This window comes from Schistosoma mansoni, chromosome 4 (genome assembly GCF_000237925.1).
Source record: "Schistosoma mansoni strain Puerto Rico chromosome 4, complete genome".
Lineage (NCBI taxonomy): Eukaryota > Metazoa > Platyhelminthes > Trematoda > Strigeidida > Schistosomatidae > Schistosoma > Schistosoma mansoni.
The window spans coordinates 17,193,845-17,208,171 of NC_031498.1; the positions used below are offsets into that span (position 1 = coordinate 17,193,845).

Sequence of the window (14,327 nt, forward strand, 5' to 3'; positions counted from 1 at the left end):
AGAGATATTTTGTACATTGAAGTGTACGTTAGTATTCTCACAGGAAGATGCTGTGATAAGTTCTGAATCATTTAGTGTTATTAGTCAGTATGAAAAGAACAAATGTATTCACTAAATAGTTCCGTACAAGTTTAGGGTCTTCATATACTTGTTTGTCTTTAATAAATATGTTTCCTCTCGATTGAGAACTTTCAAGTTTATTTTGAAAGAGTAAGGTGAGTGCATAGAAGTTATTACTAAGTTCGACAGCACGTTTTTCCTGTTCGATTGCTTTTTGTGTACTCGTTGCGTCTGTTCTGGCAAGTATTTCGGTCATCGTTACTAAAGAGGAAAAGTCATTAAAGTTGTGGAAGCGAGTACAATGTCTTAGCAGACGTCTTCGTGTACCGACCGGTATATACAGATCTTTAGAAAACTTAGGTCTCCAGTACTCTAAAGGTGCGATTTTGTTGATGATACTTTCGATGTGATAAAATATATTGGTTGGTGTGTCCGTATTGTTTGCAGTAAACAATCAGTGCTTCTTTGGTAATTGTGGGAGTTATTTCAATCAACTTTGCAATATCTGGTAGGGCTACTGACATACTGAGTCCACTGTCCTAGTTCTAGACATTCAATAAATGATTCATAACGTTTCGGAGCCGTGACTGGAAACCAGGAAATTTCAGGTATGTTCAAGTCACCAAAAATGAGCTTTCCTGTGAATGAAAGGGATGATGCTGGTGTGAATGACTCTGATAATACTGCTAACTTTAATTGACTCATGGTTTCAACTTTGAAAATACTGAAATCTCCACAAAAACCCCTTCTGAACATAGAATGTACCAATTAAGATCAATAAAATGTAGAACTACCCAGTATTACCATGCCTTATACTTTTAGTCTTCTGTCAGTTTCGTATTAGATAAAATTTATGATGGTAAGTTGTGTGGTATAAGGGATAAAAAGATAATCGTTTTAAAGGTTGTAGATAATAGCAATCATTTTGCATTCATATTTTCAAGATAACTTTTAGCCTATAAGTTATGTAAGATATAACTACTAAGTACTTAATATTCTTGTTGTTATGACAGAAACTACAGTTCACTTATAAGTTATTAGATTTAAATGAGGATGAAACAAAATGTATTTTGTTGTTTATAATTAAACATTCCAATGATTGTAGTTGAATAATATCAGTTACATTAGGGGATTGTTCTTAGTACCCTTATTGATTAGATTAGTAACTAAAGTATTTAAATGTTCTTACAGCTACCCAGTATTTCATAACAAAGTCAGTTAGCTGCACAATCAATTATTTTATGGATATTTCAGTTTTATAGAAGTCCTCCAAACTATGATAATGAAGTTATTCATTATGAATCAATTAGGATAGGATTCATATATCTTTAACTCCTAACTACGTAGCTAAGCTCTGATGTTTTATGACATAAATTCTTTATTAGTATGTATCCTAGTATGATAAATAATATAGTTTTAATATTAGACGAGATATTATAGTATACCTTTTTATCTATGATCATTCTATTGACAAATAAACCCTTTATTGATCTTCATTTTGTATATAACATTCATTGAAAAACTTTTTTTTCACCGACTTAATACAAACAATGACCAATAATAAAAATTATTGTAGAAAAAATAAGAATTAATTCCATAGATGTATAATATTACAAGCTTTCTAAGCAAAGATGGATAGTGGCTAGTAGTGGAATCCAGTTTGACGCGTGTTTCGTCCTATTTCGGACTCGTCAGCTGGATGTGCCTGCATCTAAGAGTTGATGTTTACTCTGGGACTCAAACCCAGTAACTTTCGCTTCAAACGCCATCACGTTATCCACTCAGCTACTGAGTCCTGATATGCAGGTACATACAGCTGACAAGTCTCAAATAGGACGAAACTCGCGTCAAATTGGATTCCACTGTTAGCCACTATCCATTTTTACTTATAATCCTTGTGAATTAAGGCAATATCGAGGCAATACGTACAGTATACACATATGCCAATTAGAAACTGACCAGTTGCAGTCCTAAACATCAATGGGAAGATTTAAACAAACAATACTAAGGGAATCCAATTTCTTATTTTCTAAAAAAAATTGTGACAAATTATTGCTACTTTTAGAAAATCAAAAAGAATTTTTTTTTTCAAAATTTATTCTTATTTTTTATTTTTAAAAATTTTTTTCTACATTGAAAATTAAAAGTTTTATTGTTTTATTATTTACTTTTTTTGAAAGAAAATTTATTTCTTTTAATAAAAATATTGCCCCTCCCTCTCCCCTTCAAAAGTATATTACTGTTTTGACAATGTATTGTATATTGTATTGTATTGTATATTCTATAGTAAAATCATAGAATGAATGTACAATTGTTTAATTGTTATTAATTTTTTTTAGAGTAGATTTTAATTTCCTGTTCAATGTTAAAGACATTTATTACTTTCTATTCAATATAAGTATAAAGTTAAATGTATGTCCATCTGTTCGAGTTACCATACCACATTCGCACAGAGATGCAGTTGTTGATTCAAATCCCATAGTAGTAGAAGTAGTAAGAGTACAGGTAGTATTCGGAAAGATTAGGGTTTGTAGATGTTATTCAAAGACTGTCATCCAATGAAATACAATTGGAAAGAGAAAAAAAGATAGAGACATGAAGAATTCAGAAGATTGAAACTTGGCAAAACACAAAAATTATGTAAAAGTAACTAATCATTAAAAAGATTTTTATGATAATGTAATATGTCAATCAAATTAAAAAACGAGATAAATATATAGTTTTCTTTTAAAAACAAATAATTAATAAGCTATTCGTTGATTAATGTACATGATCATAATGGTCTTCATATATTTCGGTGTTATGTAATATCTAACTGTTTCAATTTAGCAGGATAATGTTCTTCTTATTTTAAAATTTACGTTAATGAAATAATTAATATCAGAATAGGTTTTTGTGGAGATTTTATTAATTTTATATAGTTGAAATCGTGAGTTAATTGAAGCTAGACCACCATGGAAAACCTGAGAGCACTGGATGACCATTTTGTTTTAGTGTGGGACTCCTCAGCAGTGCGCATCCACAATCCCACCTCACGGGATTCGAACCCACGCGCAAGTACTTAACTGATAGACTACTGAGCCGACTGGCATCCAATGGTGTTAATGTCTAACTTTAACTAATCCACGAAATTGAGCAGTACATCCATCATTGTCTTCAGTGAGTTCATATCTCCCAACAGACATGGTTGAACTCCACTGGCCACTGCTTCCCACTAGAACTCCATGAAATACCTCTTGAAGTCGGTCACTAGTGATATATAGTGATATATAGTATATGTTGATTAATATCAGAAGGGGTCGCCCAGTGCTTCCAGGTTTTCCATGGTGGTCTGGCTTCAATTGACTCATGTTCTTAACTAATGAAATTAAATAATTAGCCATAATAGTTACATTTGCTCATTGATTTTAATGATATATTGGAGTCCATTGAGAAGCTGATTTCTACAAAATGCAAACTGAAAAATAAAAAGTCGTTAATATGACTTCCTTTTTAACTTGTTCTCTACAGAAATAATGAGAAGCATTACTAGTTTCTACTTTATGGAAAGCTTACATAATTTTTTTCTCAAATTAGTTAGACGGACTTAGATGTTTTTCTGAGTGGAACAGTTGAACGAGATACATTTCATTCAGCATTACCTAACTGTATAATGAGACATGCTTTAGTAAATTGGATAATAAGTTCAGTACCTAAAGAGTGTAAAACCAACCAGATTCAATACTTAATTGTCGCTGTTAAAAGGATTCTTGTTCATCAGGGTTCTGGTTACCTGTGTGGTTGCGTCAAAGGATTAAGCTATACTATTCAGATTGTAGCATTGAAGCCTATATGGTGTTTGGTTCTCCTGTGAAGCGCAGTTGAGCTGTACTGCTCGGGTTATAAAGTTTAATCTTGAACGATGTCTGTTTCTCATGGAAAACAAGATTGAGCTATACTATTTAGGTTATAAATTTTAAGCCTGGACATTCATAACTACCAAAATGGCTATTCCATGTATCATAATATTATATAGTGTGAGCTAAATAGTCGTTTTAGCTAAACAGTTAAGATTTCACATAAATATGGTTCTCTTTTTATCAAAAAAAGACTGATGAATTGAATACGTTCTGGAGATTTAAAGTAAATTTCTTTAAACTTCATAAGTTTTGTTTCAAAAGTAAACTCTTGATCATACATTGAATGAATTGTCTGTTATCCACATTTATCTAGTGACAGTAACATAACGAATACTGACAATCATAAGAATTCATCCTGTATAGAGTCATATGGTAGTTCTTTTCGAATAGACTTCATCGCTCACGTTTTGTTTTTCTTTGAAGTCTATCTTGATCATATAGTTTAGAGCAGAGATATATTGATTGCCTAGATAATGTTTACTGGTATACTAAATGACTGCAAATAGTTTACCAGTGGAGTTCAACCAAGTCTGTTGTAGAGATATCAACTCACTGAAGACAATTGGTGAACGATTGCTCAACTTTGTGGATCAGTTGAAGTTGGAAATTAACACCGATGGATGCCGGCCCAGTGGTCTATCAGTTAAGTGCTCCAGCACGAAGCTGGTAGGTCCTGGGTTGGAATCTCACGGGTGCGGGATCGTGGATGCTCACTGCTGAGGAGTCTCATAATAGGACGAAACGGCCGTACAGTACTTCCAGGTTTTCGATGGTGGTCTATCTTCAATTGACTCATGATTTCAACTATGAAAATAGTTTACCAGTCAAATTCTGGTTACAAATAGATGAATATGAAGTTTGTTACATAAAAGAAAATGTAGTAAACCGACATTTCTCTACATCAAACTTATAAGTAACATTAGTTATTATTTGTCCTATGCTTCTCTTATACTTTTTTCCACGCTTTCCACGCTTTGAATGAACATACTAACATTATTAATTTTGTCATTACTCAGAATATCGTAATTCTAAAATACTTATTGCTTAATGGTTTTTGAAGTGAATTATAACTCCGCATCTACGCTCCTTTATAAATTTAACAACCATATCAATTTACAATGAAATGATATCTTGATATGAATAGTTTTCATCCCTATGCACTCTTTTTTATGGTAAACTTTTTTCAAAAGTTCTGGTTGCTATGCAATATGTTATATGGTTTGAAATATATAATCATTTTTATTACTTACTTACTTACGCCTGTTACCCCTCGTGGAGGAGCATAGACCGCACACTAGCATTCTCTATCCAACTCTGTCCTGAGCAATCCTTTTCAGTTCTTTCCAGTTGTTATTCATCCTTGAGATGGTGGAGAAGATTTGTAGCTCAGGTGGATGATTTTGATGAGCTCAGAGAACAAAACTTCATCAAAAAGTTATTCACCCTTTCTATGCTTCCGCTATATCTACATATATTGTTTAATTCTAATATACTCTGAGGGTGTATGCTATCATTGTTGTGTATCGTTATGTTTCATTCAGATCTTAATAATTGATTTACGACACTGCTTTGCACAACATCGATACGTATATTACTAACATCAAAAGTTTACTAACTATGAAATGTAGAAGTCAAATCAAAAAATCACTTCAATTTATGATATGTATTCATTAGAAAGCTAAAACTAGCATGGCAAACAGTGTTAAATACTTCAAAGATTGAACAGAAAGTCAAATGTCTACATTTTTCTGTTTAGTTAAGAGATATCTGAAAACATTGTACGCAGAAAATATCAACATCAGTAATATAACCATAGTTGTTAAAACTATCGCTGCAGGTTTGTGAGAATGGAATATCATCAAAGTCCTCAATTTGCTTTTTATCATGAAATTTTATTTTGAATACTGAATGATTAATACTTGGTTACAGTTTACCTCAATTTATTCGAAAATTATGGTGGACAGGGCTGAACTACAACCGTGAGGAGAGAGATTACTTAAAATGAAAAATAAATTTCAATGATCTTGTTTATAGGTCCCTCGATGAGCTTATTCTTACTTATTCTTTAAACTATTAGGTCGAAGTTCAATTGTTCACATATTTGATCACATTCATTACTTGATACAGCCACATTGTTGAAAGATACTAACAACAGTTACTATCTCCTAATGTAACTTTAATCTATCTGTCTGAATTTACTACTGGTTGCCTTGAGAAGTAAATGAGTGAACCCGTTAAGAACTAAATCATTCATTCTCTATTAAACTAATCTTAAATAATCTTGGTTTATTTATTTACCTCATTCATATTACTTCCAGGATCATGCGAAGATTCTATCAAATTTGGATAATGAAAATCAGAATTCTGAAGTCGAATCAAAAATGTATAGTTTAATTAAGAAATTTTGGAAAATTCAAATATTTATTTATCAACATGCTGAAGAATTGAAAGCACAAAAACATATCTATCAACTTTATAGGTAAGTTATATTATCAATATAATCACTCTTGTAATTATCATCAACCAATTTATAAATTTTCACTGTTGAAATCATGAGTCAATTGAAGCTAGACCAACATGGAGAACCTAGAAGCACTGGACGGCCGTTTCGTCCTACTATGGGACTCCCCAGCAGTGAGCATCCACGATCCCACACCCGTGAGATTCCAACCCAGGACCTACCAGTCTAGAGCCAGAGCCATTGACCGATAGACCACTGGACTGGCCACCATTCAATGGTGTTAATGTCTAACTTCAACCAATCCACGATTTTTAGCGACCGTTCACCAATTGTCTTCAGTGAGTTGATATCTCTACAACAGGCTTGGTAGAACTCCACTGGCCACTGCTTCTCACTAGAACTCAAGGAAATATCTCTTGAAGTCAGGCAGTGGCCTATCGGTTAAGGGATGTGGCTCGAGACTGGTAGGTCCTGGGTTCGAATCTCGCGAGTGCGGGATCCTGGATGCGTACTACTGAGGAGTCCCATAATAGGACGAAACGGCCGTCCATTGATTCCGGGTTTTTCATGTTGGTCTATCTTTAATTGACTCATGAATTCAACTATTAAATTTACAAATTACTGGATCATTTTATACATAGACTCAGTACCATAGCGGAAATATTTCGAAAAAAAATATGTATATCATTGATGAATCATAATTTTCTCAACCCTTGTCACAAAAAAAATAATAGAATTAAACAAAATTATGCATAATTTTTTGGAGAAAAGCTTTTAAACTAGCATGATATCCGGACCAAAATCGTTATGAAGGTTTCCTTCCATTGACCTAATTAAACAAACATGAGTTCATTAAAATAAAGTTTTATTTATTGCGTGTATGACCAGTTACATTAATTTTATAAACTACCCTGTTCAATTCAATTATGAGGGCGTAAACAAATATAACTGTGCACGCAATTATGAAGAGATATTTCATTTAAACTATATATATATATCAATAGATATCAACTCACTAAAGACAATGGTGAACGGTTTCGTAATTTCGTGGATTGGTTTAAAGTTAAACATTAACAGCGTTGAATGCCAACCGGCTCAGTGGTCTAAAGGTTAGGTGCTCGCACGCGAGATTGATAGACCGTGGGTGCGAATCTCGTGAATCAGTATCGTTGATGAACACTGCCACTGAGGAGTCCTGTACTAGAACGAAACGGCTGTTCAGTGCTTTCAGGTTTTTGATGGTGTTCTAGCTTCAATTGACTCACGATTTCAACTATAAAATTACTGAAATCTCCACAAAATCCTCTTCTAAAAAATATATAACAGTCTTAAGAATCTTTCACCCACAAAGTGAAGGTTGTTCGTTTGTGAATCTTTGCTCATTGACAGCAAAATCTAACATGTGTAATATGTAAATTAATTCATTTTTATTAAAGATTATAAAACTAGATACAATTTTTTTGTGGATCAAAATTAAATAAAGAGCTTAACGAAAGGTTATCCAAGTCAATTAAGTATCATAATCATGTAAAACCGTAAAATTGCATTCCAATATTTTTTTTTAAGTGGAAAGAACAGTTTACTCTTTAAAGTGTCAGTCAGTGACCTGGAGTGGTGTTAGAGGTATGAGGGCAGTTATCACTTTCCGGTTGCCCACACCATAGAAGGTTTCTTCCAGAGGTACCTGAAAAGAAAATTGGATTAGAAGTGGTCTTAATGACCTGAGAGCATGAACGCAGTGCACAAGGTGCAACTGCTTGAGATCGATTACACACGATCTATTTGTGGGTAATTTTTGTGTCAGCTCCGTACTAGTTGGGACCTTACCGCCGGAGACGGATATCCGTGGGATAAGGAGAGATGTGCTTTTTTAGGGTCGACATTATCTAACCCCACCCCTCCTTGTGGGATGGCAGCATCGCTGTTATGCTGGTTGTCTGAAAGATATACCCTACTGCCGTCACACCTCTGTACAGTCGGCAGTACGACTTCGCCATCGGACGTTGGGCTTGCTGCTTTTAGTGTTACCACTCTTCGATCAACTTGTCTAGCATGGTAGGACCTTGAGGAACGATTGTTCCAACCAGTATAGCTCGGTTGGTTCATTAGGATAAACAATCCCGACCACCACATCAAGGTAGCAGCAACGGTCGGGCTTTAAAGTGTATATTATGAGAAGACTGATACAGGATTGTTTCCTTAGTATTCTCAAAAGATATAACATTGGATGTGATTAATGTTTAGGTAGAACAGTCCCCTTTTTTTGGCGATGGAAACTCAAAAGAATATAAGGTTATTTAAGTTCAATTTACGTTTAACGTCCTTTATGTGTCACAACTTTGACAACGGTTAAATATATTCAACAGTGAGGAATAACATAAAGTTATTCCATTAAACTCTGTTTTCATTGATGATTTAACTCAAGTTAGACTATTTCACTTTGTTTAGTCTCCATAACTTGATTTGTTCTATCGTTGATATGCATAGAAATATATGATTTGTGAAAGTATATTTCAACTTGAAATAGCCTGAACATGATTATTGAATGTGTTTTTTTGTTTCAGAGATTTAGAAAATGAGAGAATTTGGACTCATGAAAAACTTCTTTTAGCTAATAACACTTATATTGGTCGTTCCTTATTCGCTGTAAATCAGTTGATCAGACAACATCAATTACTTATAAAAGAAGTGAACAATAGAACAAATAGAATAGAAATCACTATACAAGTGAGTAAATTTTTAAACTATGAATATTCTGGCTAACCAAAGTTTGTGCTGATGATGTCGTTTAGAAGGACGATGAAAGCTTCACAACCAAACCATCCAGCTCAGAGAACAAAACTCCATCAAAATGAGATTAATATATTTGACACAACTTACATCGAGATAATTTGCCATCCTTTACATTATACTTTTGAGATTTATATGTGTATCTAAGTGCAATGTTTCAATATAAAAAGTTGGAAAAATTGTTCTCTTAGAGATGATTGCACATTCTTTGAGCAAATCATTTTTGTTAACTTAATGATTTACTGTGAATAATAATACCTACTGAGAATATAATGGACCATATATCTATTTCTTCACCACTGAAATTCCTCGGATGTAGTTAAAAGCGACTGAATGTCAGTCAATGATTTATGGCTAATGTTTCACAGAATGGTAGAAATCATGTTATTTAGATCTATATTTTTTAACATATGCGTAAAACAAATGGGACCAGATTGTAGCATCGGTTGTTATGTTAAGCCCATATACTTTATTCTAGCTTCTGGCCAAGCTAATTCCCCTATACATTATGAGTCATATTTTGATCTTGTCAATCATTCGCTTATTAACCTTGATTACTATTTATATGAGCGTATATGTGTGCACACTTCGTATCCTATTCATCATATGTCTGTCATTCATTTTTGTCTGATTATAAATATTGAGTACTGCTTGCTCATAGCGAGTTGGCTTCCCAGCCATCTCCACTATGCATCAACTTTGCTTCGCTCGCTTACACTTGCTCATGTGCCCACAGTTTTCTGGTCTGCATCATTCATCGATAAAAATGTAGTTACCGCTTCCTTTTGCCTTCTGATTTTATAAACCGTTAAGATTGGTATAATAACGGTTATCGAAGTGAACTATTATTGAAGCACGGCACTACAAGATAGTTTATAACCAAAAAACAGTTATGAAATCAGATAATCTAGCTTTCTATATTAAATAGTTGTCAATGCCGATTATGTACAGTAATGTTTAATTGTTTTTCACTTTTAATCTCTCTTGGGTTAATTCAAGCCTTAAAGTACATTTAATAAAAGTCAAAGAATCTGTTCTTTTAAAATGATTGATATATTCATTTTGAATATTACGTACTGATTTGACTTAACTTATCATATTTGAAAGTAGAAACAACTAACTCAGTAATCTAGAATTGATCCACTTGTCAAGAAATACTATTCTTCTAGGTTTTATTCCTTGTCAAGATATGAATGTGAATACATCTAAACAGCCCTAAACAAGATCGAAACACTTTTACTTTTAGAGCTTTCTATCCTGAAACCTATTCAGAGTATCTTTATATTCTTAGAAGGGGGTTGAAATCGAGTCAATTGAAGCTGGACCGTCATGGAAAACCTGGAAGCACTGAATGGTCGTTTCGTTCTATTGTGAGACTCCTCACTGGTGCGCATCCACGATTCCGCCCCACGAGATTCCAACCCAGAACCTATCAGTCCTAAATGGCAATTAGTAAAGAGAAGAAATCATGCCTTCTTATCTCCATCAGTCACTAGTTGACATTAATTTGTAATAGAATAAAACAAACAATCCCAGTTACTGTAATTTGTTTTCAGAGTTTATTTCAGTTTTCTATAGCGTATTTGTCTGATAGTTCACTTTCCTTTTTTTCGGTTTTATTTTTAGGATGCTGATAATATTATTACAAAATTTCAATCAACTTTTAAAGGAATTCTAAATGATAATCAACAATCAATAATTCAATCATTCGACAAAACAATCACCATAGCAACGAATGATGATAATGATAATGATGATAATGATTCAATTCAATATGAATTATCAACTAATCTAGATGTAAAATATAAAATTCCTAAAAAAATTTTAAAAAATTTATATCAACTACTTATAGAATTACGTTATGATTTAAATGAATTAAAAAATCAAATAATAAAACGTACAGATCAATTAAATATAGGATTACAATGTTTTATACATCTTGATGAATTTATTGAATTACGTAATTGGTTACAAGAATGTGAAGATTTATTATTATTAGAATCAAGAGCTAGTCGTGATATAATTACAACCAAAATTGAATTAAAAAAACATGCAAATATTGAATATCGTGTAAATATATTATTAGCTAATTGTATTTGTGAATTTAGTAAGTTGATTTTTTTTTGTTTTTTACGATACTACTTATTTTTTTAAAGTTTTCATTGATCAGTACTGAGTGTATACATTTCATAAGTAGTATTATAGCAAGTATCCTAAAGACAATTTCGATTATGGTTAATTTTGTTGAAGTCCTTTTGATTGACTTATTTAATAGTTTTATATGGTTGAAATCATGAATCCATTGAAGCTAGACCATCATGGAAAACCAGCAAGCACTCAATGGCCGTTTTATCCTATTGTAGGACTTCTCAGAAGTGGGCATCCACGATCCCGCCTTATTTAATAGACAAAGTTATTTGAACAGTGACAATTTGTACATTTCTTTGTATCGTTGTGATCATTAGAGTACATGACAGAAACTAGATAAGATGTTGATCGCTTAAATATCACTCGATGATTCATCCTCCTCTCCATATATATAGATATATGTACTGAAATCCTATTATTAGCTTTTGCTTTACCTTGCTGCGCCCTTATTTATTCATTTTATTTATACACATAAATATTGGTACAAGCAAACACCAGATAAATATGCGCCGCACTAATCAAATGAGATTTGTGTGAGGGCTGTGATACTGCCCACGTGCCCAAACTGAAGCAGGTGGTTTTCTTAGAGGGCAACACCCGGAACCTTCGACCTAAAGGTCTGATCCACAAGGCAGTGGAGCATCGTAAGGCGATGCAGTCACATGGTAGCCGGTGACCAACGATTAATTCATATGCCATTTGTTCCTTCAGGATCCTAGAGCCCATGTGTACCATTGGTTTGGAATCAGGGTTTTCCAACTCCCCTAGATGGACTCGCCGTCTCCACCAACCCGGTTAAAGCGCCGGACATTCGCTTTTCGTCCTCTAAATTTCGTAAACAACACCCCCGCCACGAGAAGGCAGTGAGTAGCACTTCCCTGGCAGAGACTATATTACGCATGGCCATGTGAGAGTATTTCGAGAGGGAGAGTGGACTCTTCCCACTCTCGGACATACCAGGGCACTTGGGGGCAAATAAATGGAATGTCGCCGGCGACCATACCACGTTGAAAGCACCGGTTCTCGTCCAAACACCGCTGCGCCCTTATACAATTTGACCATAAATTTGCCTATGTAATTGCTCACATATACTTATCCGCCTATCCGCTTCAAATGCGCTCGAATACTTATAGCTTTGTAATCTGAGCTAAACCCTAATATAAACTGTAATTGCTGCTTCTCTTTACCTTCTGATTTCAAACACCGTTGAAGTTTATCTAATAACGGTTACGAAGGTGAGTGATTAACGAAGCAAAGACACTACAGTAGAATTATCAATAGTAAAGAACTAGTTGAAATTAGTAACATTAATAAAGATGTAAATCTATTAAACTCTAATATAATATGTTTGACTATTGTATGACTATTATCTATACTGACTGATCATTGAAAAGTAATCCATGTCATGTTTGTCTAATTTTTACTGATCGAATTCTTTTTTTTAAAAATTAAGTTGTAATGCTGCTATCAGTCCAAATAACCTGATTTCAAGTACAATATATTTGAATATTAAAGAATTAAAGATCTGCTTAGTGATCAGATATATATATCGTCACCGAAACTTGCTTCCAGCTATGAGAAGACTAGTGTATCTCTTTAGGTTCACGATTTCATCACCAAGGTGCTATTAAAAGAATTAAAGATCTGCTTAATGATCAGATATATACATTAAATATCATAATTTTGTCTTAAAACGTTTAAGTATTTAGATTTTTTGGGAAAAAAATTGTTCATTGATAATTTTCAACTTGCAACCATGGTAACATTGAGATGTTTATATTCTATGGTCGATTGAAGAGTAAAACACCGTAAATGAATGAATGAAGCCATAAAGTTTTAAATTCTTTGACATTAATACAAATAGTATCATTCAGATTCATACAAACAGTAAGACTAAATTTTAAAATACATAAGACTTTCTAGTCCTGCTTGAACGGGTGATTAATTATCTGCTTTTCATTACGCTCATTTTAATTCACACATAATTCTCTTATTTAGTTGGTCGTTGATCAAGGAATATCTAAATGGGATCATAGTTTTTGTGTTAATTGACTATCGTTACCGAAACTTGCTTCCAGCTATCAGAAGACCGGTGTTTCTTATTAGGTTCAAGACCTAGTCACTGAGGTGCTAATAAAAAACCACTTACACTTGAAACTTAATAATTGTTAGAAATATATCGTGATTTGACATAACAGACTGATAAAAATCCTTATGTAAACTGATGCTTAAAGTAATACCTATGTGACCTCTGAAATCTTGTTGGTCGTATTAAATGCACTCATATACAGCTAATAGTGATCTCTCGTTCCGTCCTCTTTTTTTATCTGTTTCTACATAGGAATATTATTGGTTGTCTGTTTGACTTATATCGTGAAGAAAACCAACAATTAAAGCATACTTCACTGTAAGCTTACATTGTATACATTAGGCGTTTTAATATCTCAACACTGATGCCATCTGATTATCCAACATTTGTTCTAAGAGGTATATTAAATTAAGTGAGTTCATTCATAATCGAAGTCAGAATAGATCCCAACACGCTAGTGAAGCCGTAAATTTTTCTCACCAGTACTGCGTATTTACATTAACCATTGATTTAGTCGTAACTAATTATTCAGTGGTGACGACGGAATTATATTAGTGAAATAGTGTCAAATAATTGATTAATCTGACATCATATAAAACTATATTTTTTCGTTAAATTGTTAGCTCTCAGTAAGATAAGTAGTATGTTACTGACATGTCATTTGTAGCATTTTGTATTAGTACTTCAAATTACTGTTTCCAGTGATCCATTACCTAATAATTTTCCTTCTTATTTTAAAAACAAGAAATCTTCTGTTTTGCTTTAATGCCATCCCTATATTGACACTTAATCCTTTGATTCCTTTGAATATGTAGATAGGTGAATAATCATGAAAATCTGTTCTATTGTTTTATTCTTACCATAATTATTGTTATATTCC

At 33.2% G+C, this 14,327-nt stretch overlaps 1 protein-coding gene across 1 annotated transcript in view; it reads left to right on the forward strand.

The window, feature by feature from the left end:
* The window catches only part of Smp_123730 (putative beta chain spectrin), a gene marked incomplete at both ends in the record, with an annotated part of 49,976 nt that overhangs the window by 1,845 nt on the left and 33,804 nt on the right, over window positions 1–14,327 (forward strand). Inside the window, 3 exons of the mRNA XM_018797008.1 lie at window positions 6,278–6,438; window positions 8,985–9,151; window positions 11,063–11,317. Coding sequence (XP_018652093.1) covers window positions 6,278–6,438; window positions 8,985–9,151; window positions 11,063–11,317 — 583 coding nt within the window. The remainder of the gene's footprint in view (window positions 1–6,277; window positions 6,439–8,984; window positions 9,152–11,062; window positions 11,318–14,327) is intronic.